Source organism: Eublepharis macularius, chromosome 19, assembly GCF_028583425.1.
Source record: "Eublepharis macularius isolate TG4126 chromosome 19, MPM_Emac_v1.0, whole genome shotgun sequence".
NCBI classification, from domain to species: domain Eukaryota; kingdom Metazoa; phylum Chordata; class Lepidosauria; order Squamata; family Eublepharidae; genus Eublepharis; species Eublepharis macularius.
In genome coordinates, this window is record NC_072808.1 from 19,798,597 (window position 1) to 19,825,018 (window position 26,422).

Genomic DNA, 26,422 nt, shown 5'->3' on the forward strand with positions numbered 1-26,422 from the left:
GGCTAGAGTAAGGTTTGAAAAGGTGTTTTTTGTGGCTGCCTTAACTTGTTTTTCTAGTAGTAGCATTGGATCCAGTTAAGACCCCTTAGCTCTTAACCAAGTCAGCAAGGGTCAGATGAACGCCATCAAAAGTGGGAAGTACAATGTCCTTCAAGATCTCTGCCTCCCCAAGAAGCATTACTTCCATCTTGTCTGGGTTCAATTTCAATTTGTTTCCAGCCATTTCACCACAGCTGTTGGGCAGCGATACAAGATTTCCACTACATCCTGAGGGGACCTGGATAGTGAGATGTAGAGTTGGGTATCATCTGCATATTGATAACATCCAATTCAATAGCTGTGGATGAGTTCTCCTAAAGGCTTTACGCAGAAGTTGAATAACATGGGAGATAAGATTGTGCCCTGCGGGACCCCTCAACATAAATCCCATTCCTGAGATAGCTGATCTCCAATGGCAACCCTTTGAATGTATTCCATAAGAAACAATTTAAACCACACGATGCATGTCCTTTGATGCCCACTTCTGTTTCTAAACGCCTCAACAGGATTGCATGGTCTACTGTGTCAAAGGCTGCATATAGATCCAGGAGGAGCAATAAGGAGGCATGGCCTTTGTCTATATTCAGACGGAGATCATCCACCAACGCCACTAGTGCTATCTCTGTCCCCAGCTACCATCAAGTCACAGCATCCGCAAGCACTGAAACCATGAAGGACTAAACCTTTACTTAGGGACTCCATTTTGTTCATGTGTTGAGGGACAATGGGGAGAAGTCCCTACACGGAAAACTAAGGTAATGAGGGACTTTTAAATGATGCCACTTCGAGATTTATTAGCTTATTCTGACTGATCATTGTTTAGGATAAGTATAGAGATTAGGGTTTAGAGGATTTCGTGTTTTCACCTTTTTGTATTCTTGCTCAGCTTGACGCTCAGCTTGAAGCAGGTGTTCGCTTTTTTACTTCTGTTTGTTAAACTTCCTTGTATTTTGAATGCTCAGGGCGGGATCTCTGTAAATACGCCGTGCCTATTCAGTCTTGCTTTCCAAACAGCAGTGAAGGGGAAGGGCATCTCTCGAGTGTGATGGCTCAGAATTGCAAAGGTGCAATCGATCATCCACATCGTAGCTGGTACAAGCAAAGTGGGAGATGCAGTAATTAAGCAGAGCTTCTAAATAACAATGCAGATGCATGCCGCTAGCTGTACAAATCCAGATGTCAATTTCAGATTTGATGGTGGCAGAAATTATTACCCAGAAAAAAGTCTGGTACCTCCCTGAGTCTCTCTACACGAGACATCTGACACAAGAAGAACACGTTGGGAGATGAAATGTTAGCTGAGAGGGGTAGTATAAAAAGACAGAGGCAGTGGCAGGACCAAGGCGTTGCTATACACTGGAGCTGTGTGAAGGGGCTGTGAGAAGCCAGAAGGGAAACTTCAGCCTATTAGAACCTCTCCCGGTCCAAGCCCATATCTGGAAGGCAGCTCCAGCCCATTTCCATTCCTCGCTGCCCTCTGGCTGCGATCCCACAGAGTTTTAGACTGCACAAGTGAAATTGACAGAGCCCTTGGGGAGGTGAAGATGAAATTAACAAACACTTTGAGGAGCGATCTGCACAGTTTAAAACTAGGCTTCCTGGCTAACACCTGACGAACACGCGCGGAGGTGTCTCGAGTAGAGAGATTCTAAAAGTGAAAAGGGGTCGTGGCACCAACTTGGAACAGCCACAGGGTTATTTTGACTCTTGGAATCTGAGGGAACAGGGATTGTGAGTCTGTTCCTTCGCAAGACCATGTCACTTTCTGCCAATAACCTCCCAAATTATCCTTCCATCTTTTTATGTTCGACCTTTTAACTCCTCTGTGACATTTACAAATGTTACTTGTCCTGTGCGTTTCTACCCCCTAGTGGGAGAAAAGCTCTATTACATTACCTCAAATCTGCAAATAACCAGCCAAAGTGATAACCAGGTTAGTTGATTGAGGTAAAAAACAGGGTTGCTCTTACCTGTCAATGTTGTTTGTTGAGCGTTCTTCTGTGCAGGCACACGTGGGAACTGCACAGGCTGATCTGTGCCTCCACAGTTCCCATGTGGGACTGCACAGAAGACACAACGATGAACTAATCATTCATCGCACTGAAATCCTAAACAAAGTTACATCCTTCTAAGCCCATTGAAGTCCATGGATTTAGAAGGGTGTGGCACCTTAAATACTGACCTGTAGTGTGGCACAAGCTTTCATGGCTATGACAGATGCATTCTGCAATCCTCTAAGATGTCACTTCTCTGCTGCCTTTGAATCTGCACAAAGATGCCCAGAGGAGCTCTTCCAAGTGGAAAGCAAGTCTTCTCTTTCTGAAGCACTCTTTCTGAACCCTGCTGCAACTGATTTATAAGGCATGTCACATCAATAGGACAGCTTACTGATTATCTGTGGCCTGAGGCTCTGGACCGACTGCTTGGAGAGGTGTAACCCACCACTGCTGTGCTTGACTCTCACCCATCTGGGCTTATTACAAGAGAGTGACCATGAGGGGGCAAGAGATAGTTATGCTTCATCAAGGGGGGTGGCTGTGCGAACTGCTCTGAAAGAGGCAGCCACGGAGCCTGCCCGAAAGAAGCCTACCTTGGACCCAGATGAGCCTAACTCCCGTTAACTGGTTGTCTTGGGGCATGGTCCTCAGTTAGGAGCTGCATGTGTCTTTGAGGAAGTCAGTTCTCTAGATGCAGGGCTAGTTTTCCAGCAAGCCGTCAGAACAACAACTTGGGATGAGAGGAGGCAGATGGAGCTGATACTCTGGAGAGCTCATTTCCAGCTATCACCTTCTAGGCATGTACTACTGCCAACACCAGGTTCCAGTGCAGGGAGTCAGAGCAGCAGCAGAAACGCCGGCATGTAAATGATCTCAAGGAATGGTGTGGGCGACTCACCTCCGAATGTCAATTGGCTGAGGACCCGCTCAAACCTCCAGAGGGACACCTACCTTGGATGGCCCAAGGAGACAGGAACGGGACCCCCCCCCCCCCGTAATAGATGAAGCTCTCCAACCCCTGCAGAGGGAGCAGTTAGAGCAACTTTGGAGACCTGCCAGAGAGCGTCTCTAACCTACCTGGCCAAACCTCACTGGTGTCCCACTCCATACCCACCCCACGTGGTCAAGTGGCCCAGACCCCTTGGAGACCTTTTCCCCGCAAGAGGTGGGAGGAGGTAGAAAGGGAGGTGAACAACATGCTCCAGCTGGGAGTGATCGAACCATCCCAAAGTGCATGGCGCAGCCCAGTGGTATTGGTGCCGAAACCCGATGGATCCGTCAGGTTCTGCATGGACTGCAGGGAAGTCAACAAGATCACCAAGTTCGATGCCTACCCCATGCCCCGGGCGGGTGTCCTCATAGAACAGTTCTTATCGGCACTAGATCTGACCAAGGGGTATTGGCAGATTCCCATGAGGGAAGAGGACAAAGAAAAGATGGCCTTCGCCACCCACCAAGGGCTATTTCAGTTCAAGGTTATGCCCTTTGGCCTACACAGGACAGCGGCGACGTTTCAGAGGCTTTTAGATTGAGCCCTGGCTACAGACATGACATTCTGCCGCCCTAAAGATGACCTTCCTCTCTAAGGGCCTGGTTTGTCAGGATAGCGTGTATGGAAGAGAATCTGCATGGCATGCGGAAGGCCCGAGGTTCAATCCCCGGTCTTTCCAGTTAAAGGACTATGCAGGAGGTGATGTGAAATATTTCTGTCTGAGACCCTGGAGAGCTGCTGCCAGTCTTGAGTAAACAATAACAACAACAACAACAACAACAGCATTTGATTTATATACCTCCCTTTAGGACAACTTAACGTCCACTCAGAGTGGTTTACCAAGCATGTTATTATTATCCCCTGTCATGATCTGGCTGTGCCAAGAAGGCTTAGCAAAGCATCAGAAGCCTGTTAGCAGTGGGAGTGAGCCTGCCTACAATTCCCAGGAGCCCCTGGGCCATTTTGGCGCCCTTTTTGGCCAATCAGAACACCGGGGGCTAGTGCTATATAAGTCTGGGAGGGGGAAAGCCTGAGTTCTTTCTCCCAGGGAGCAGGCCAGAGGTGGTTTCTGCTAGCGGGAGAGGCCCTCATCCAGGGAGGGTGAGAAGGCAGGCCTGGCAGAGGGGCAGGGAGTTCAGTCTAGGAATCTCCCGCTCCCCACCCCCACTTACCTGAGCAGCAGGGGGGTGCACCTTCCTTGTGCACTCCCCCACAGCACAGTGCACTCCCATGCGCTGCAGCTGCCGGGATCGGGCCATTTTGGCCTGGATCAGGGCTGCTGTGGAGCACAGGAACACTTCTGCACTCTGCAGCACTCAAAATGGGCCCGTTTCGGTGCGGATTGGGCCTGTTTTTGAGCTGTGGCAGAGCACAGGAGCATTTCTGTGCTCCACAGCGCCCAAAACAGGCCCGTTCTGCCATGGATTGGGCCCATTTTGAGGCGCTGTGGAGTGCAGCAATGCTCCTGCACTCCACAGCGCCTCATAAACTGGCCTGATCCACAGCAGAACGGTCTGTTTCTGGTGCTGCAGCGTGCTCCACAGCACCCGAAAAAGTCGCCTGCCCAGGGGCCGCACGATGACATCACTCCTGAAGTGACATCATCATGCTTGTGCGGGCGCACGCATGCATACTCCGCCGCACTCACCCCTCTCCCCAAATAAGTGCCAGACGCCTGTCCCCTGCCGGGAGGTTGATGGGGCCTGGCAACCCTAGTTCAGTCGTGCTAGGGCCTTTTGCTTATTTTGATTTCACCCATCTATTGTTGCTAATGCACCTTGCTTGCTTGCTTGTTTGTTTGCTATTAACTGACCTCCTTGTAAATAAACTATTTTGTTTGCTGTTACTCTGCCAGGTCCTCACGCCTGTTGGCCAAGTTACGGAGGTCAGAAGGTTTGGGAGGGTACTCTGGGCCTTCCCAAGGGACCCTAAATCCCAGAGTGGTGGCAGCATACGGTGGTTCACCCCACCAGAGGCACGACAAGATGAAGATGTCTCTCTGGGAACCAGGATCAAGATAATCCAAACTATGGTATTTCCCATTACTGTGTATAGATGTGAAGCCACGTCCTCCAGTTTGCAGGGGGTTGGACTAGATGGTCTGTATGGCCCCTTCCAACTCTATGATTCTATGATTTTATGATCTGAGCAAGACTGTGAATGATAGGACGTTTTGGAGGTCTTTCATTCATTAGGACAGCACAAGTCGGAGGCGACTTGACAGCACATCACACACACACACAATTTAACGACTGACAAAGGAAGATACTTCTTCATAGAGCTGACCTCCACAAAAAGCTGTTCAGGTGATTTAAAAGATGAGACACCTTCATGGAAGGAGAGGCCTATGAATCATGACTGATTATCGCAACGGGAAATGTTCCTGTCCAAACACTGGGGGCAAAAAGTGACAGGGGGACTATTGCCAGAAGCCTATTATTGCCCACTGTTGGAAACAGAGTGCTGGGCCCGTTTGTGTTCTTAAAGGGCAAGGCTTTTATACCTTTAATTGTGGTGTAGAAGAGGGGATTTCAAGGGGAGCCACTTTGCTAATCTGCATTTAATGAGCTTCCCTTGCTGTGCGACACAAATGTTACAGGTACAAAAGCCAGAACCTCTTTGGTCAGCCTGAAAGAGTTGCCAGCTCATGACTTTAACCGCAACTTGCAGGAATTCAGAATGTGAAGCTCTCTTGTCCTGGAGGTAAAGGGTGAAGAAGAGCTTCACTGCTAGCGTCCCACACGTTCCCAGCAACTGTTAAAGGCACACAAGGATACCTAGAAAAGAAAGAAAGAAGGTGACACTCCAAGGGGAGGTGCCTTGGTTGTGCTCTCCGTGCAGAGAAGGCAGAGTTAACAGCAGCTGGTGTGAGGGGGAAGAAAGGATTCCTCAAATGACGGGGCAGGTACTGGCTTGCTTTGTGTGCAATGTTAGGGTCACATCTTGGCTCACACACACAGCAAGACCATCGGTGGGGAGGCGTGTGAGCCCAGCACTCCACTAGGTCAGCGTCTGCAGCAGCCTTGCCCCGCTAGGGGGAGGAAAGAACAAACAGACCATTCAAAGCAGAAGGATCAGGCATGTACGAAAGCAGGTCTTAAAAGCGCTTACGACAGCAGGAGGCAGGGGGTAAGCAGCACGTGGAAATCTGCGTCTGGCTCATTCATGGGGACCAATTATCTCGGCATCCGTGACGAGGGACGGAAGCAGCTTTTCAAAATTGTGCGTGGGGAGGTTTCAGTCCAGTCTCAGAACTCCTTCCCCTCCTGGCTGGAGGAGAGGACCAGCTGGCTTCCTGATCTGCAAGGGCAAGAGATCCACCAAAGCATCTCCGCTAGCCAGTTGAGAGGCTTGGGATAGATGGACCGCTATTGCCAGCTCTGGGGCAGGCAGCTTTAGAGCCCCAGCATATATCACCCAGCAAGGGCCTTGGCACAGCAAAAGATCATCTGCTCAGCAGGCAGAAGATCTCAAGTTCAATCCCTGACATCTCAAGTATTTGATGTGAAAGACCCCCACCTGATGCCCTGGAGAGCAGTATTGTCTGAGTAGACAATACGGTTCTTGATGGACCGGGGGTCTGGTTCAGCAGAAGGCAGCTTTATGCATGCAGAGGGACCCAGCCCCAGCCTCCATAGGATCTCTGGGGGGCAGGCTGGAAAAGACCATGGCCTGAAAGCAGCTGCTGCTCCCATAGCACTAGACCTGGGCAAGGCAGCATGGCAGCATCAGTCATGCTTCCTCTGAACATGGAAGATGCCTTCGGAGAAGGGGCTGACTGCAGTGCTCAATGCTTTGTGGGATGAAAGGATCTAGGGAAGTGGGGTGGGCTGGCTGGCTGGGAAAGATGGTACTGGCCCAACTCAGGGTCAGGGTCATATGCTCGAAGTTAAGCAGCCAGTTATTTAACTCATCGAACACGTTACCAACAACTTTTCAAAGGAGTCAGCTCAGAAGCAGTTCTTGTTTTTATAACTTGTTACCCATATGACTTCTGGCTGTAGCTGGGGGGGGGGTTTACAATGGGGAGCCTGCGGGAGTATTGAAAAACAGCTGGTTAAAACAGTGGGAAAGAACGTGAGAGCAAGGGGGAGTTTCAGCTAGAGGTGGGTCATTTAGAGTTGCCCGCTGACTAGAAGAAAAACTGGCCTGGCCTGCTTTCGTGCCTTCAGCAGGTGCAATGAAAGTTATATCTGGTACCGTTCAAGTTATAGGACGCCCCTGCTATCTTCTTCCATCTGGCCTCTCCCCGGGGCTTTTACTTTTTATTATTACTAACAAGATTTTTTTACCTACCTTTCTGCCCTCATGAGGCCATCAAGGTGGCTAACCAATTAAAACATACAAATTAAAACGTCATCTGAAAAATCATTAAAACCAACACATAAAATGCAACATTAAAACGATTGAAAACCAAAACTTAAAATAAATATAAAAGATAAAAACAACAGTTCAAGATATTGGGGAAAGCGGGATCCCAGAGGGAATGCATGACAAAATAAAAATAGTAAAGGGTCCAATAGCACCTTTAAGACTAACCAACTTTATTGTAGCATAAGCCTTCCAGAATCACAGCTCTCTTCGTCAGATGCATTCGAGCTGTGGTTCTCGGAAGCTTACGCTACAATAAAGTTGGTTAGTCTTAAAGGTGCTCCTGGACCCTTTACTATTCTGTAACTACAGACTAACAAGGCTAACTCCTCTGTAAATAAAAATAGTCTTTACTTGCTGGCAGAAGATGGCAACAGAAGGGCTGTTCAAATGTGGCCTCCAAGATCCTTAGATGTTGCTACCAAGGTATGTGGGTGCCAGCCCAGCAACAAGGAAATCACCTGACCCAGCCTGCAGCTGTACCTTCAACAGCATTCTCTCCAGGTACAGCAATTAAAATTGTCACTGTCTGTAAATGAAAGGAGGCCCTATAGGGCTGGGCGCCATACAAAGACTGGACAATTGCTTCTACAAAGAGGCAATTCCCTAGTCCAGGGGGGGCAAATTGCGGCCTGCGGGCCACATGCGGCCCGCTACAGAGTTTTTTGTGGCCCGCCAAGACAATCAGAAAAATCTGCCTTGAACCGAGATTTGCAGCTATAGATGATATGAAATTAGCACAATAAATAAATTGAATAAAACTACCACTATTTTATTTAATTTATATTTATTGATTTTTATGATACAATTTATACCTTTTCTGAAATGCAAAGTTAACTAATGAATGCAATCATTTTAAAAGGTGCGGCCCTCCGCTAACCTCCGCTCCCACAAAGTGGCCCCCGAGCCAAAACAATTGCCCACCGCTGCCCTAGTCTGTTCTCATTGCTGCTGTAACTGAGCTTCTGCCTAGGGGTTTTCCGCACAGTATGGCTGCTACATTGCTACAGTGTTACAATGCTATGTGATACATCGCCTAAGAATTAACCAAGCTAGCTGGCAAAATGCCCACCAGTGGTGGAGAGGAATGGGTGGGCACCGGGAGCCGGGAGGAACTCTGCCAGATGGCAGCAGGGTACCACCCTCCCCCAATCTTAAAGCAGACGTTAATTTCTTTTGTCTATAAAAGAGCAAAGTCCAGTAGCACCTATAAGACTAAAATTAATTGTGGTGGGGTATGAGCTTTCAAGAGCCACAGCTCACTTCTTCAGATACCAGCATGTATCCAAAGAAGCGAGCTGTGGTTTACAAAAGCTCCTACCCTACCACCAATTTTGTCCATCTTATAGGTGCTCCTGAGCTCGACTCTTGCTCTTTTCTACTGCTACAGTCTGATTAACATGGCTACCCATCTTGACCTATGCTCTTTTTTAAGAATGTTGTCTTGGATTCTCGGGGGGGGGGGGGGCGGCAATAAAAAACCTTCGGGCTGGCCCTGGATGTAGGGGTGTGGGAGTCTGCCCCTTCCAGGCTCTGCTTTCCCTAAACCTAACTTTTAGTTAGGCACCAAAGCAGATTTGGGAAAACATGGGGAAACCCGGAAGGGAGGCGAGTGTGCCATGAAATGCCAAGCAGCCTCCTCCCCAACCTCCTGCGATTTGGAGGGGAGAACCGGGAGCCAGAGTTCAGTGTGGAAGTCCTTCTACCAAGAGGCAGTGCTAGTGTCTTTCCAAAACACCCAGTTCAAAGGGAGGGCTCCGAGGTCGGGTTGCCAACCTCCAAGTGGGGGCTGGAGTTCTCCTAGGATCACGACGGATCTGCAGACCTCCGAGATCAATTCCCCGGGAGGAAAGAGCGGCTTTGGAGGGTGGGCTCTACGGCATCACCTCTCCACTGAGTTTCTCCCCTTCTCAAATCTGCCTTCCCCAGGCATCTAAATCTCCAAGCTAGAGTTGGCAACCGGAGCGGCAGGGCAGGGCGACACGGGGGAGGGCTCAACTACCACGGGCCGCTTGGTGGGGCCCAGGAGCCCCAGCCGGAGGGGAAGCGTCCCGTGGCTGATCTCCTCCTTGGTGCGCCGCGGCGCCGCAGTCCTGGCGGCCCTGCGTCTTCTGGAGCGCTTTGGCGGCGCTTCTGCTCCGGCCAGGCCAGTCTGAAGCCGCCTGGCGAGGCGCTCCGCCTGGGCCTCCTCGCCTCGCCCCTCCGCAGGGCCCGGCCTCTTCCGCGGGCAGCGCTGCGCAAGGAGGCGGCGGCGATTGTGGCGTGGGAGGCGCCGCCGAGCAGCGCGTCGCTCAAGAGGCCGAGCGGGCTGGGCTGGGCTGAGCTGCGGGCGGCGCTGCGTGTGCACAGCCCCGCGGGCGAGCGAGCGATGGAGCCGGGGCCGGGCTGCGCGGAGCGCAGAGGTGGCAGCGGCACCAGAACCAGAACCCGCAGCCCGGCGGGCGCCACCCCCTGGGCGCCACCGCCCTCCGCTGGGGTCTAGCAGCGGGCAGCAGCAGCCGGTGCCATGCGGGGCTCCCGGGCGTCCCCCGCCCCGGACCCCGGGCGCCGCCAGCGCTGGGCCGCCCTCTTCGAGCAGCTGGACACCAACAAGGACGGCCGGGTGGACATCAACGAGCTCCGCGAGGGTTTGGCCCGCCTGGGCATGAACGCCGCCTCCGACGCCGAGCAGGTGAGCCACTAGGGTTGCCACCTCCGGCTGGAGCCAGGGGATCTCCCGGAGTTCCCACCGATCTCCAAGCCGCAGAAATCAGTTCCCCGAGAGGAAATGGCAGCTATGGAGGGGAGACTCCAGGGCATTATATCCCGCTGAGGTCCCTGCTTCATCCACAAATCTTATGGAATTTCCCAACCCGGAGTTGGCAACTCTGTCTAGGATTGCCAACGTCCAGGTGGTGGCTGGGGATCTCCCGGAATTCCAACCAATCTCCAGGCCGGAGTGATCAGTTCCCTGGAATGGCTGCTATTGATCATATAAAATTTAGCTTAAACTTTGCAGTGATCCTCATGATTGTATAAAACTGTGATGTATATTAGAGTTTTTACTGTTACTGTGATTATTATAGTTTCGATGGTGTTGGTGTCAAAGCTGTAAGCGATTGCAATAAAGCTTATGATAGAACGGGCCCGCTGAGGTTCCTGAACTCGCAGCCTGAAGTTGGCCTGCAAACCCTTTGTGGTCTCTCCCTCCCGTGGACATCAGGCACCAAGGGGAAGGCCGTGCTTCCAGAGGAAGGTCTCAGAAGGGCTGTTCTGGCCCCTCTCCCTTCCATGCCAGCATGCGAGCATCATGCACAGCGCATTACGGGGAACAGAATCCACCCCCCACCCCAGCCCAGCCACCCAGTACAGGCATTCAGAATTTGTGCATTAGAGAAAAGCCGGACTTGTGAGCCACCCTTGGGTTAGCTTCTGCTCTCTTACTAGAAAAATCTGGGCGGCAAATGCAGTCAGAAAGGTGTTAGCCTAATGGGGGTGGGGTGGGGTGGGGGTTAAAACTACAGTGGAGGCAGGCAGGAAGCAATAGGAGCGTTGGCCAAGGATGCGTGTGCCATGGGTGGAATTTCGGCAAGTGTCACCACTGATCCTTGTTTGACAAGCGGCATATACCAAATCTCCCCTCCCGCTCCCTGTCTAACATTAAAGGCACATGGGCTTTGCCTCACTTGGCAAATGTGCTCAGGGGGGAAACTACCTTGATGTGGATGTCTGAGCAGGCAGGCAGAATTTAACTGGATCCCTGGAATCAATTTTGTATGCCGGGGTCAGTCTCAGGAGTACATGCTTAGAAACATGTGCTGAACGCATGCACAGGGGAGCCACGATGAGCCTTGGACTTGTGGGGGTTAGAAGCTCTCCTTCCATGACTTCTGGGTTTAAAACACTGGGGAATGGGTTGACTAGCAGACAAAGATGATGCAACCCCTGAATAAGTTGCCAGAATCCTCCACAGTATGATCTATTGCCTCTTGGCGACATCAAACCATAAGCAAGGCCATGATGTTCCAGAAGCATTGATAACAATTCTCCTGCAGCTTTCTACTTCCCCCTCCTGCACGGTAAAATGTTCTCGATCTAAGCCCAGTTTTGACTTCCGTTGTCTTCCCTGTGTGGCTGTCATACCGCACCACCTCTCCGTTCTGGAGCATTTAAGCATCTAGTCTCATAGCTTTATTTGAATAGTGTTAGAACTGCACTAAGTCGATTGTGTGGTTATATCTTAAGTGTTTCACAGGTGATGGTATTTAGATTTGTTGTAAGGGATGCAGGAAAAATAAAGAAATAGTGGCAGACAATACATTAAGGTTCATTATGTAGGGAAGAGGAACTGGAGCCATTCTGTGGGGGAGGGTGGGAATTAGAGGTGGTCTCAGTCAATATCTTCATTTATGGCCAAAGGAGCCCGTCACAAGTCCACCTGCATCCTGTGTTCTTTCTTCATGCAGCTTTTCCTCTGCAGAACAGCTTCTGTGGCGAGAAATTTGTTTTTGAGTTTATTATTATGTGATTTTGGAGACTGATCGCTAATGGCTTGTTCACACATGGAACTAATGGCTTGATGTGGCCTTTGATGAGTTATGGATTCATCCGAGCAACCTCTAAGATGAAGGTGTGACCCGTCTCTTTTGCAGGGCATCTCATGGAAAAGTGGAACAGAGGCGCTGAAATATGCTTGTCAAAACCACAGATGATACAAAGCTGGGAGCAATCGCAAATGCACTCACAGAGAGGTGGGGGAAATTGGCTTTGGGGCGGATAACAGTGCAATTATATTCCACAATGCCTGAGCTGCAGTTCACGTTTGTTGTTTGAAATACTAAATTTAAAACCAGCTGAAATTGGTTGCCAAGGAAACTCCTGGGCCCAGCCAAAAAAAGAAATTCAAGACTCATTCAACCCCCTTTTTTCAGTTGATCTGACTGGCCTCCGTGTCTTAGGGGATTCTGCGGTAAAGGACTCAATTTGCAACATGTTGAGGTCGCAGCTCAAGGTTACAGTCCAAACTTGGACAAGTTTCCAAACATTTCCTTCAGCTCTAGAATGGGCAGCTAAAAGGCATCAGTAACAACAAGGGAAGAGACTGCCAGAGGCAGTTTAAGGCAGTTTCCAGTTTTCTTTACTTCTGTTTTCCTAGCTTAAATAAATAGGACAGAAAAAAATTATTAAAACTTTGTCTCTCGCCTTGGCAAAACAAGAACAAAATACTTGTAATACCTTTTATTAGGACCAGCCAAATTGACACAAGACGTCGTACTAGCTTTTGAGCTTACCAGGACTGGATCAAGCTGAATGATATAAAACTTTTAAAAAACAGACAGAAGGGAAGGAGGTAGACTTTTTTTTCACACCATGATGTTAAGACATGATCTTGCCCGCATCCTCTGTGGGATACCAGCAGGCATTGCTGGCAAGGTGTCTTGTTACAGCACAGTTTCTGGGAAGCTGTGTTCATCTAGCTGTTACTAACAAATAATCCATTTCTCTAATGGTGCCATGAGGGGGCTTTGAGCTGTTAGAAAGGTGGTGGAATATTTTATGTGCAGCTTCATTGCATAACCCTAGGTTTATATCCCAAGATCCTTCCCAGTGTGGCAAAGGATGTTGAGAGCTAGTGCCCGCTCCCTTGCTGCTTCAAGGGTTTCCCATAACGCATTGTTCTCCGTAACACATTGTTGCAACCGCTTCTGGGTTCCTGCTTCTGCAGTGAAGCTATTGAATTCTGCAAACCAGATTAATTCCTTAATTAGCAGATCTGCTTCATACCATTTCCAGCACCTGTTTTTACCTTTGCTGCCTCCGGGACATGGCAAAAAATAAAGGAAAACTTGGTGGCCGAGCGTTCCTGTCTGGTGCATTCCCCATTGCTGGCAAAGGGGGGGCTGTGCCTTCTGCTCTCTCTAAAGGCACAGGAATGCATGCCTAGGCCAGGCATGTTCATGTATATGTTAGCGTTTGCTATATTCAAGGCTGATCTATGCTACGACTTACAGGTCTCTCCTACAGCGTCTGGCAATATGTGGCATCTCAAAAATGGCTACTGTTACTGAGGTTAGGTTTGCTGGGCTTGTAGTTTTCCTTTTTACTACGTAACTCAGTGTGTGAACTGTAGCATGCGCTAACTCCCTGGCCATGGAATTATGCAGAAAAGCTTTCTGTAGGAATGTTGATCAAGAAAAATGTCCTTTTTGGCAAGAAAAATGAAAGGTAAGCAGTTGTCTCTAAGCTGCTGTGTTGACCGCCCCCCACTGTTATTTTAAAGTGCTTTCTGAATTCCAAAGCACTATCTGCATAATTGAACGGTGCCTTTTTTATCCCATGTCTGTGATGTGCTTGCCTTAACGTCTGAATCGGGAAGGCTTCCTGAATGAGGGTGAATATGAGTGGAGGCTTGCCAGAACTATGGCAGATGTGATCGTTTCACATCATCACATGTACAGTCTTAATGCACTCATACCTGGAAGCAAGCCTGACTCCTGAGTAAGTGTGCATAGGGTTGTGCTATATGTCTCTTTCCTTGGCAAATGAAGAACCCTTACTAGGCTGGTGAGAAGGGTTTCCCAAGGCAGAGAGCTTGACTTGGAGGCAGGCAAGCCTCGGAGCTCCACTTGGGTTGCTCTTCTGTTGTCTTATGCATGTGCAAAACCCTTCCCCCTCCCTCCTTCTCTCTCCCTCTCAAACACATACAGACACACCCACACAAAGATGGATGGACACACACACACACACACACACACACACACGAGAAAGCTTTGTGCCTCTGTTAGTGGAGGTTGGTTGTGCAAGGCATCCTTTCCCTTGTCCGTGTGTGCCATCAAGTCACAGCCAACATGGCAGTCCCAGCAAGGGGCTTTCAAGGCGAGGGATAAGCAGAGGTGGTTTGCTATTGGTCCCCCTCTGCCGAGCAACTCCATTCTTCCTTGGTGGTCTCCTATCCAAGTACTGACTGCTTAGCTTCCGAGATCCAACAAGATTGGGTTATACCGCGCCATCTTCCCACGCCTTCCCCTTGTGCCTGCTGGAAATTCACCCCACCAAGCTGGGGGGGGAGGCAGGGACAGACTCCTCTTCCATAACTAAACAGGCAGCTGAAAATGCCTGAGGCAGTCTGAGGAAGCTGATGTTCTCAGGGCATGACGTGCCCAAATAAAGCACAAGGAATTATAAATAGAGGGCTTGTTTGTGGCTCCTGCAGATATTTTTAACCTGCCCTCAGTGGATTCCTTGCTCTGTCTGGGGTCCCAGTCCCAGCTGACAGAAGCGGAAGTGACCTCTCTGAGCGTCTGGACAGCAGCTCCTTCCAAAGGGAGAGGGCTTGCCATGGAGTGCCTGGTGCCCTTTAATCTTGCATGCACACTCTGTCATCCATAGGGATGCCATTTCTTTCCCTCTTGTGTGCAAAAAGGAACGGACTTGACTTGACCAATCACTACTGCACATGGTCGCCTGGCGCTTAAATGCCCCTAGTTATACATGAAGGCAGGCTGAATGGCGCATGGTGGAGAGTCAGCCCCTGGTATGTTCTGTGGAATAGCACTGTACGTCTGTTCGTTGCTCCCTGTAGGTTGTCGTGTAGAGACTGGGGTGCATTGCCTCCGCTTGTCCTCTGGAAATGACCTTGGTGACATGTTTGATCAGTGGCCCTGAAAGGTGCCACCGTGTAGTTGTGTAGGGGTGCTGCCACCCCATCCAAATAACTTGCCGGAAACTCTTCCTGCCGTTTTAACACACCACACTTGCCGGTTCCCTTGTAGCCGAAAGGGCATTCTCAGCCATGGGTGCATATGAATGACAAATACCTTGGGATCTTTTTATTCTGCAGGACCAGGGCTTTTTTTCAGCTGGAACCCGGTGGAACGGAGTTCAGGCACCTCTTGAAAATGGTCACATGGCCAGTGGTGGCGCAGAGGGCAATCTAAACTCCCCTCTGTCTGGAGATCAGGGGGCGGGGCCACCAGCCATGTGACCATTTTCACTGAGGGCGATTTAAACTTTAAAAAACTCCCCCCTTGTTCCAGCTGACCCAAAGTGATGTCATTGTGCGGTCCTGGGAGTGTGCACGCACTTTGCACGTGCGCATGTGGTACCGGGGCACCACCTCCTGCCAGAAGTTGCCCCCTGTGCTGGCAACCCACTGTTCCACCACCTCTTTCCCCAGAAAAAAAGGCCCTGTGTAGGACCTAGGTAATTCATGGCAAATTCATCACAAAAACAGTACAATCGACACTTGGAAATCAAGTTACATTCCTGGGCTCTGTTCAACAGCAATGAGTGGGGCAAGAATGAATGAAGCAATGTTGGTTACAAAGGAATTACGGGTGCTGACTTCCTCTTCCTGACTGCAAAGTGCAACATTATGCTGAGCCACGGCGCACTTGCTGTGATATTCCCCCTTTCCTGCCTCGCCAAACAGGTTGATACAACGACATCACAACATCTGTCAGGGGCTAGCTGACAATCACAATTTCATGGGATTCTCTGCTAATGTTTAACACCTGCCCCCCAGCTATGTCTTGGCCGCCTCCTCTCCATGCATTGAACCCAGGACTTGGCACAAGAAGGCAGACTGAGTCTCTCCTCCTCCTCTCTGAGGTTGGCTTCCTTCCAGCGTGCCGTTTCTGCACAACCTCAGCACTGTGGCATGCAATGATTTCACCTGCACTTTGCTAACTGTATAGCAGGGGGTTCTGTTCAGCTTACAGGTATCACAGCTGCTGTGCTGGAGGCAGGTCTTGGCTCCAGTATAAGGGAACTTAGGACACTGTTATTTCAGTGTTGGCCTTATGCTGAATGCTACCTATTTGGTCCAGTAGACCTGGAGAGGGCATCTGTAGCTGCTGCTCACCTTCATTTTTATCCTGTCTCTCCCGCAAGGTATGCATACTCCTTCATTCCTATTCTTGGTGAGAGATTAGGCTGCGAGGGAGCAGCTGTCCCAAGATGCTTCATGGCACAGTGGGGACTCGAACTCAGGGCTCCCGAGTCATGATCCAGCCACAACACCACACTGCTTCTTGACCCGTTCAGCAGGCTTGGATGCACAAGGAGTTCTCTCATTCACAGCGGGTATTGCAGAGAAGACAGCGTGTCCCCAGGCTGAGCTGGAGCGAGGGTTGCCACTTGCAAATTCTTCCGTCTGGTGTTTCTCGGAGATCGTTCAAACCAAGGCGCGCAGGTCTATTTTCATCCTTCTGTGTTTACATTCCTCAGGCCAGTCTGTCTCCCATTCTTGCCGTTGCTGATCACGAGAGCTCTGGGCATGCTACGAGGGTGGAAAGAGCTGGGGTGTTGTAGAGACGACGAGTCTTTCCCCTGCCTGCCCGGGACGCTTGGCCCTTGCTGTCACCTGTGTACACCATGGCACCCTTTCACTACCTCTCTGCTGGACCTGCTTTGTGAAAGCTGTTGATGTTTAAAGACTTCCCTTATCACAGTTTGTATAGGTTACTAAAATTAATTAAAACAATACAGTATGCCAAACTATCCCAGGAGTCACGAAACAGCCTCATTCAGTACCACCGTAGATCTTATCTTTTTGGCTGTGAGTGCAAACTGAGAGACTCTATAGGTCACATGATTATCAGTGTCAGATAACAAAAACACAATCTTCTCAATTTCAGAGTATGTGTTTGTCACTGATAGGATTCTAGCCAAAAATTTGGCTCTGGGTACACTATATAATGGACAATAAAGAAGGTAGTGGGAAAGGTTCTCCACTGTAGGTAATCCACAAATGCAGGTGCGATGTTCCATAGGGGTGTGAGAATAACACCCTGCCAAAAGAGCTGTGTGCATCATCTGGAAGCGCAGAGCAGTGAAAGATGCTCTGAGGTTATAATGAGAAATACTGGCTAGGCAGGGAGATCTTGAATGGTCAGATTTGATTCGTTTATACCAAGGAGCTACCTTAGATTTTGATATTGATAGCTGATCCATCACTGCATCTGACTTGTAGATCCACACCTTAAGCAGGAGGTTGTTGGCTGAGACCCCTAACAGGTCATCCGGGATGGTATACCTTTGGCAAATGGTGGATAGAAAGCCAGGGCATGTGGGGTCTTTGGATAGTAAGTAATTTACTGATTGGCAACTTAAGGAGTCAGAACTGGAAAATTTGATCCTTTTCCAGTATTTTAAAACTGCAAGGTGTACTGGCTTTTGACAAGTCTCTCTCTCAGCTGCTGACATTTACAGCCCTGTTCTTACATTTACAGTGCAATCCTAAAAAGAGTTACTCCATTCTAAGCTGACTGAAATCAATGGGCTTAGATTAGAGTGACTCTTTTTAGAATTGCACTGTTAGTTTGTGAACTGGAGGGTGGAGAGGCATGTTGGTGGGGACTGGAAAAGCTGGAGGTAGCAGAGAAGAATAGCATGTCTGAGCATCTGCCCTGTTCTCACTGGTGGGAGCGCATTTGCAACATTCCCTGTTTCCTTTGCTCTGAAGGAGGGCTAAACTGCATGAAATTTCCTCCAGGTTTTGGACCCAAACTGACTCACACAGTACTGGCCCTTTTAGTGTGTTGCTACAGACTCTGCTTTCGGTTTCTCTTTCTTCAGAGACGATCTTTTAAAAGTTTCCTGTTCTGGGAGGCTACCCAGGGGCAGCAAAGGGAGAGAGTGATCCTGCTGATATGGGCACACATTTTTTGTTGCTTGGCGTTCTCCCAACTGGTGTTCTGTGCACAATGTCCCTCTCTCCTTTCACATTGCTGGCTGACCTGCTTCTACTTAGAGCCAAGCTATAAGTGACGAATGACACAGGTTGGACACTTGTCAGCTTCCCTCACGTTTTGATGGGAAATGTAGGCATCCTGGTCTTGCAGCTTGGCTCTCCAACTGCTGTCCAATGGACTTTTCAACTGTCACTTGTCCAACATTCCACCAAGCTGCCTACATTTCCCATCAGAACTTGAGGGAAACTGACTAGTGACCAACCTGTGTCATTCATCACTTAGTCAAGGCATCCCTTGCCCAATCTCTTTCAGCAACTGCCTATGAGCCTGGTGATAGGAGTGGCCACTGCCTTCCACGCTGTCAGGCTATGGATGACAGGATACAGCAGACAGATCCCTGGACCATTGCAGCAAGACGCAGGTTCTTGTTTAAATGGTTTTTATTCAGAAATCAGATCATTTCCATATATAGGTCCATAGAACTACTCAGAAGCAAGGTAGGCATCTAAGCAGCAAGAGTAAAAGTTGACAGGAATGACATCATGTGAGAAGTCTGCTCCTTTCCCCCCTCCCAATCATAAACAAGATTTTGGCGCTCTTCTTGTGTGAGAACGTTCCACATATTTGTAATGTCAAGTTGAGTCACTAGAAAAAAAGACATAGCAAAGCCTGGGAGTGAGTAGCATACAAGGTCAGAAACACTGGAAGCTGCTGCAGTTCGTTAGATAAACACCTGTGAAAGCCTGTGAAAGAAATAGTTATGGCATTGGTAAAATGACATCGAGTTACAGCAGAATACATTGGTTTAGAACAAAAGAATCATTAAAATTGGCATGGATGGGGCTCAGACATGACACACGCCCTAGTTGTTGCCTGATTTGCCCCCAAAGAAGCCTGCCACCTGACAATGAAACGAGCAAAAACTTGGCGTGGTTCTCTTGAAGGTGGGGAGAGGGCTGCCTTGCTTCTGGAAGGGGTGGGGCGTCCAAAGAGCCAACAGCCAACTCTGCTCCATTCTGACTCTTCACTTTGCAGACAGAGGAGAGAACACACATGGCAGGTTGAGCCCGTGGGGTTGCCAGACTCCAAGTGGAAAGAAGCAATAAGCCGTGGAAAGCGAACTATAAATACATTTCGTGTCCCAAATTATAAAACAGTTTTTATAGCAAAATTCTATCAAAATTCATTAATAAAAGGGCATAATGAACAGTTTTAAAAGTGCTCCATTGTCTAAAGAGCAAAATATTGGTCTCCAAAACATGAATAATCTGCGGTGAATTGTAGTAGAAAAAAACAGTGAATAATCCAGTGAATGCTTTCCAAGACTCAAGCCATGCACTTCTTGCACCTTGAGGAATCGGCCAGACTTAGTCATAGTAGTTTGCAAGTCCTGCACCTCCGGCGGAACACCTGAGACTCCCTCTTCTCAGCCCTGCCCCATGCGCTCAGATGTACTCGTCAGTTCCCACTTCCATAAAGTATGCATCTTTGCCAAGGGCTTCCCAGCCCTGAGAAGCATTCACCTCTGAGCATTGCAGCACACGACAAAGGGTATGAGCAGCAGGAGTGAGCATGAGACATCTTACTGCCCCAGCACCTCCACCTGTCCCAAGTGTGCCCAGAATCACTTGAGTGGCATGTGGCTTCTCCGGTGCGCATAAAGACTTGGCCACTCCAGCAAAGCCGCTTGGCCAGTGAGGTTGTGCCTGGCTGGAAGCATCCTAAGAAAAGACAAGTTTCCTCCGGCTGCGTGGGACACGTGGCCCTTGTGGTCATCTGTGTTTACTGTGGCACCCTTTTGCTACCCTCTCTTGTACCTGCTTTCTGAAAGCTGTTGTTGTGTAAAGACTTAAAGGGCTGAGGCCCCCAGTTTGAGTCTTGCCTCTGATAGGAAATTCTCCAGATGGCTTTAGGTAAGCTTGTCTCTCAGTCCATGGTCAGCAATACGGGACTGTTAAATCTAACCTACCGGCAGGGATGTTGTAAGGATTTCAGCAAAATAATATACACTGTAATGTGCTCTATAAATGTATGTGTGTTATACGGTGCTTTTTTCTGGGGGGATGCAGGGGGATGCATACCCCTAAACATTTTGTGAATCTAATGGGAGAAAGTAAAAATTTTAAAATGTTGGAATTCCTGCTAAACCAACTCCAAACGTATTATAGATATTTATGAGATTTGTTAAGTTTTATGTAGCGCATGTTGGCAACAAAGATGTTTAGTTATATTTAAACTCACTAGGAGCGCTGTTCGTCTTACAAAAAATGGAACGTCTTTGAGCATCGAACACGCCACCGAGATCGCTGGCATAATCGGTGATCGTTAGGGTGCAGACAAACACAAACAAGTCTCCCCTAAGCCACTTGGAGCTCTGGGAGTTGGAATCTAGCACGGTGATTGGTCAGTCTTGTCGCTACCCCTGATGGCTGCGACCAATTTGTGTATTTTTGTACGTTTTGCGCGAAGAGTGCAAAGATGGTTGTCGTGGATTTTCCGGGCTGTATTGCCGTGGTCTTGGCATTGTAGTTCCTGACGTTTCGCCAGCAGCTGTAACTGGCATCTTCAGAGGTGTAGTACCAAAAGACAGAGATCTCTCAGTGTCACTGTGTGGAGATGATGTTGGCAGGTCATTTGTATCTACTCAGGAGGGGTGGGGTTGAGCTGAGTCATCCTGTAAGAGTTTCCCAGGGTGTGGAATGCTAATGGCGGGAGGCTTCACTGTATCCTGAGGAGGTTCTTTTGCATATGGATTGGTGCTTGATGTGCTCTTTACATCTTTTCCACACTGTGACACTGAGAGATCTCTGTCTTTTGGTGCTACACCTCTGAAGATGCCAGCCACAGCTGCTGGCGAAACGTCAGGAACTACAATGCCAAGACCACGGCTATACAGCCTGGAAAATCCACAACAACCATTGTTCTCCAGCCTTGAAAGCCTTCGACAATATATAGAGTGCAAAGAGTTTGTCTATACCGAAACTCTTTGGTTGTACGCAAGTGTCACTATAGAGGGGCTAGGTTGGCATATTGATACCCATAATTCTCATCACCAACAGTCTTCTGATGTCATTTCCTTTCACGGTGTTTCCTGAGTCTCAGATGGAAGCGAGAGTTTAGTCTGTGAAGTAGTGTGGTGTTTAACTGATGAAAGTTATTGTCAGCTGTGTAATATGAGGTAATGCATGTTCTTGGTAATTTTGTCCATTGACTGCATTTATTTTTTCCGATTTGAACTATAAAATGGTGATTTTCTTGAGTCAAACTGAGAGTACCCCTAAACATTTTTTTAGAAAAGAAGCACTGGTGTTATGTGCCATCAAGTCGCCTCCAACCTATGGCGACCCTATGAATGAAAGACCTCCAAAATATCCTATCATTAACAGATGTGCTCAGATCCTGCAAACTGGAGGATGAGGCTTCTTTGATTGAGTCCAGCCATCTCGTTTTAGGTCTTCCTCTTTTCCTGCTGCCTTCCACTTTTCCTAGCATTATTGACTTTTCCAGAGAATCTTGTCTTCTCATGATGTGACCAAAGTATGATAGCCTCAGTTTTGTCATTTCAGCTTCTAGGGAGCATTTGATCTAGAAGCTTGATTTGATCTAGAAGCCACTTATTTGTCTTTTTGGCTGTCCATGGTATCCGCAAAACTCTCCTCCAGCACCACATTTCAAATGAATCAATTTTCTTCTTGTCAGCTTTCTCCACAGTTTTGTAAATATTATAATATTAATTTATTAATATTAACATTATTAATATTAATATTAATAAATTTAATAAATACTTAATATTGTCACTATCATTTTCAAGCCCAATAACATAGAATCATATTCATTTGCAAATTGGTGCGGGCACACTTTCCTTCAGGTTCTTGGACAGAGTCCTATGATGAACCACACATCCATCCCCGAACCACACATCCGAACCACATCCCCGAACCACACATCCATCCTTTCTGGTTCCTTTTGTGTCAGGGATCCTCAGTGCTGCAAGAGAGGTGGATTTTTGAGGGCCCCATTAAAGAGCAGCCCCCCCCCCCGAGATCTACCTTCCTTCTGCAACATCTGCGCCCCTTGCCATGTTTGGGAGCTTCACTGTTCCTCTGAAACCACTTTTGCTTCCTGCCCACAGGACATCCTTCGCGAGGGCGACACAGACAAGGATGGAGAGCTGAACTTTGAGGAGTTTGCCAGCTACCTCCAAGAGCGCGAACGGAAACTGCTGCTGATGTTTCACAGCCTGGACCGGAACCAAGATGGTATGAGATCTTCCCTCTGACCTTATCAGAGCCTGGGATGGCCCCAGAATTCCTTCTTTAGGTGCCTCTGAACTGCGCTGGCTCCGAACACTGGTTTCCTGGAAAACCAGTTGGTCCCAAATGATGCTCAAGCAAAGGGTTACCTTTTCCAAGCCTTTGATCTCCTCCACGTAGACCTCTAACCTGCCCGCGGTGTGCCTTGACGATTCCTGTTCCAGCTACCCGTGTGCTAGGGTTGCCAGCTCTGGGTTGGGAAATTCCTGGAGATTTGGGGGGTGAAACCTGGAGAGGGCAGGGTTTGGGAGAGGAGGGTCTTCAGTGGGGTATGATGCCATAGAATCCACTCTCCAAAGCAGCATTTTATCCAGGGAAACTGATCTCTGTCACCTGAAGATCTGTTCTAATTCCGGGAGATCTCCAGCCACCACCTGGAGACTGGCAACCCTGTCCCCCACCAGTCCTTGGCCAGGTGGACCTGAAAATCCACTTCTTCCTTCCTGGCCCATGCTGTAGTCACCTGCACTGTAGCCCAGTTGCACACCCTCATGCCCTGGGATGCACCCCTCTTCTTAGCAGGGAGGGAGCTACGGAGGGATGCAGCTCAGTTACAGCCAGAAGCTGCCCCCCCTTCCTGATATAACTGCAGCTTGCTGCTTGCCCGGGAAGGGGGAAGCCCAGGAGAGAGGAGCGTGGGAGTGCTTTTCTTCTGTTGGCCTCAAGGGAGCCAGGAAGTGCCTGTTCTGTTCTGCTGTTTCCTGAAATCAGGGCCATCTAGTTAAAGCCCAGGCAGCTCCAGGCACAGCTCGCCTCCCCGCTTGGCAGCCTCTGTCCCAGGGAGTGGGTGGCCTCGCCTCCTGCTGTCATACTCCCCAAGGGCTCTTTCCAACTCGTAACTGATGGCTGCAGGCCCTTTCCACCTGGCTGCCTTCCCGGGAAGCTTGGCTCTGCCTTTTGTGGAGAGGTTTCAGACTAACTTGGGTTGCAAAGTCTTACTTCTTGACCTGCTGTTCTTTTTGATAGTCCTGATATCTAAGCACTGAGATAAAGAGAGAGGGAAAGCACAGGTGGATGGGCACAGATACTATGGCTTTATTGTGGCTGACAGCTGCTGTAACAGAGTGGTTCAGTAGCTGGGCTGCAAATCAGCACTCTGCTGGTTCAACTCTCACTCCTGCCATGAGCTCTGCAGGTGGCCTTGAGTCGGCCACTCCTCTCAGCCCCAGCTCCCCAGCTGGACTGTGGGGATCACAATAACTCTGACTTTGTTCGCCATTCTGATCTCCCGTGCAAGTTTGTTGATGGATAGAATCATAGAATCACAGGGTTGGAAGGGATCTCTAGGGTCATCTAGTCCAACCCCCTGCACAATACAGGAAATTCACAGTTATCTTCCCCCCCCCACACACACACACACACACAGCCAGTGACCCTTACTGCATGCCCAGAAGATGGCAAAACATCATCAGGATTCCTAGACAAACTGGCCTGGGGAAAATTGCTACCTGACCCCAAGGTTGCGATCGGCCTTTCCCTGGGCATGTAAGAAGAGGCCACGAGAACTAGGCAGTGATGTAGCCCTTCCTGCCCTCCCCGTCATGATCCGCCTAGGGTCACAGAATTGGCACTGCTGTCAGGTGGCCCTCTAGCCTCTGCTTGAAAACCTCCAAAGAAGGGAGAGCCCACCACCTCCCGAGGAAGCCTGTTGTACATAACTGCTTTCTTTCTTTTATGCACACTACTCACGCCTTTTTGTCCCATCTGTTTTTTCTGTTGTTGAGTGTGGACTTCTAATAAACATTTTAAAACTCTGCCTAGAAGTCAAATGTAGGTCAGACTCACTCACTAATCCAAGCAAGGGTCCTCCTGCGATGAGGGAAATGCTGCCAGGGGAATTGGGGGGGGGAGTTTAAAAGGGCACCAGGCTCCTCTCAGGCACCGACAAGTTTCTCAATCCTTCTCTTGGATCCAGTTGCTGGGGTCCATTGCCCCCCCCACACACACACACACATTGAGAGCCAGTTTGGTGTAGTGGTTAAGAAGAGCAGCAGGACTCTAATCTGGAGAACCAGGTTTGATTCCCCACTCCTCCACTTGAAGACAGCAGGGTGACTTTGGGTCAGTCACAGCTCTTTCAGAGCTCTCTCAACCCCACCCACACCACAGGGTGATTGTCATGAGGACAATAACAACACTCTTTGTAAACTGCTCTGAGTATGGCATTAAGTTAACCTGAAGGGCAGTATAGAAATTGAATGTTGTTGTTGAGGCACAAATTCATACAGCCTTCTGCTGTTGGTCGAGCCCAGGAAATGTACACCTAAAGTCCATGGATGGAATGCTTTATAAATCTGTTAAGGAAGATCCTTCCATGAAGAAAAGGGCACAGAAGGTCAAGACAATCGTAATGAATCCATAGCATTTAAAAACTCAGCAGTTTAGCTCTAGAGAGTTCAGGTGGGGAGGGGAGGAGAAAGTCTTTGGGAACAACCAGAAAGTTCAGTTGGTGCCAGCTGCAGAGCTGGTACAGGCTAAAGAGTCCTGCAAGCTTGGGATGAACTCCAGCTGCTACTGCCGTGCCTCTTTTGCCAGCTTCTTATACAGTCAGTTCAAAAGTATTCAGTTCCCTCCTGCCAGGGCAAGGCCTGCCCTCTTGTCTTATGTACAATATTTCTACACATTCCATTGAACTTGTTAACTAAAATAGGCTTGGAGCCCTTTCACCAGCAGCCCAGTTAATTGACTTGTTTCCTCTGAAAGTAGAATTGCTTGGAGAAGGCCATAGAAGGGCATTTCCGTTGATTTACTGCTGCCCTCCAGTCTCTTTTTCTTTTAATTCATTAGCGGCGTGGATAAGTGGCTGAGAGCCAGTCAATAGAAATTAGATCCTAACAAATTGGAGGTGATGCTGTTCGGAAAGGTATCTGCTTTTGAGGGGAGTTGTGTTTCCTCACATTATATGGGGTCCAACTTTCTGAGACTGACAATGTTAAGAACTTAGCCAGTGTGTTAAGAAAAAGATAGAGCATGGTGTAACAGTTAGAGTGACAGACTAGAATCTGGGAGAGCCAGGTTCGAATACCCACGCTGCCATGGAAGCATACTGGGTGACCTTGGGCCAGTCACACATTCTCAGCTTAACCTACCTCATGGAGGCAAGAATAATGTAAGAATAATGTAAGTTCCTATTAGAGGGAAAGATGGGGTGAAAATGAAGTAAATCAATAAAACAGGGGTTCTTTAAGACAGGCAATTATGGCTCTCAGGACAGGATCTCTACAGAGACAAACAGAACAGCAATGAAAAGAACAGCGGTTCCTTAACCTTCGCTCCACTGGAGGGAGATCAAGATGGGTGGCCATGTTCGTCTGTCTGAAGCAGTAGAAAGGAGCAAGAGTCCACTTCTGAAGAAATGAGCTGTGACTCATGAAGGCTCATGCCCTACCACAAACTTTGTTAGTCTTATAGGTGCTACAGGACTCTTGCTCTTCACTCTCTCACTCTCAAAGCGCACAACATTATCATTGAATGTTTCCAAGCCAGCAGTTAAAACTTACGACACGAAACCAGCATGCTGTACAAGGCAACTTTATACATACAGGGCTGACCCACAAGAACGTGCGCATGTGTGTGTGTACCTTTACCTGCTCCCCCCAGCCTTCAGTGCTCCTTCCCTCTTTGCTTCCCTCCCGCTTTCCCAGCTCCCTTTCCCTGTGCTTTCCCTTCAGTTCCAGCTCCCTCTCTCCTCTTTCCCAGCTACTTCCATTCCCTCCCATCTTTTACACTTTTCAGTCTTCCTCCCTCCCCATCTACTTTTGATTGAAGAATGGAATAATAATGTTGACTGGCGAGATCTCAATGGGCATTTATTTCTTAAAGCTTCTGTTATTGGGGGAGAGGGCAGGGAAGCCACTGTTTTCTTAAGATTTCCAATTTTTCGGCAAGCCTAGAACTTCTCTCCAAGTTTGGCGGAGAGGGGGGCGGGGCGGGGCGGGGTGGGAGGACCCATGTCTGTTCCTGACTGTTTCATGGGGATTTTTTGATCTTGGACCCAGTTCAAATTGAAATACAGTGATATAATAATATACAATACAA

The 26,422-nt window shown here is 48.9% G+C and overlaps 1 protein-coding gene across 1 annotated transcript in view; it reads left to right on the forward strand.

Moving 5' to 3' along the window:
* Positions 1–9,734: 9,734 nt before the first annotated feature.
* Positions 9,735–26,422, forward strand: part of LOC129346099 (calcium-binding mitochondrial carrier protein SCaMC-3-like) — a 39,243-nt gene continuing 22,555 nt past the window's right edge. Inside the window, exons 1-2 of the mRNA XM_055003376.1 lie at positions 9,735–10,069; positions 22,204–22,330. Of these exons, the coding sequence (XP_054859351.1) occupies positions 9,905–10,069; positions 22,204–22,330 (292 nt within the window). The 5' untranslated portion in view covers positions 9,735–9,904. The remainder of the gene's footprint in view (positions 10,070–22,203; positions 22,331–26,422) is intronic.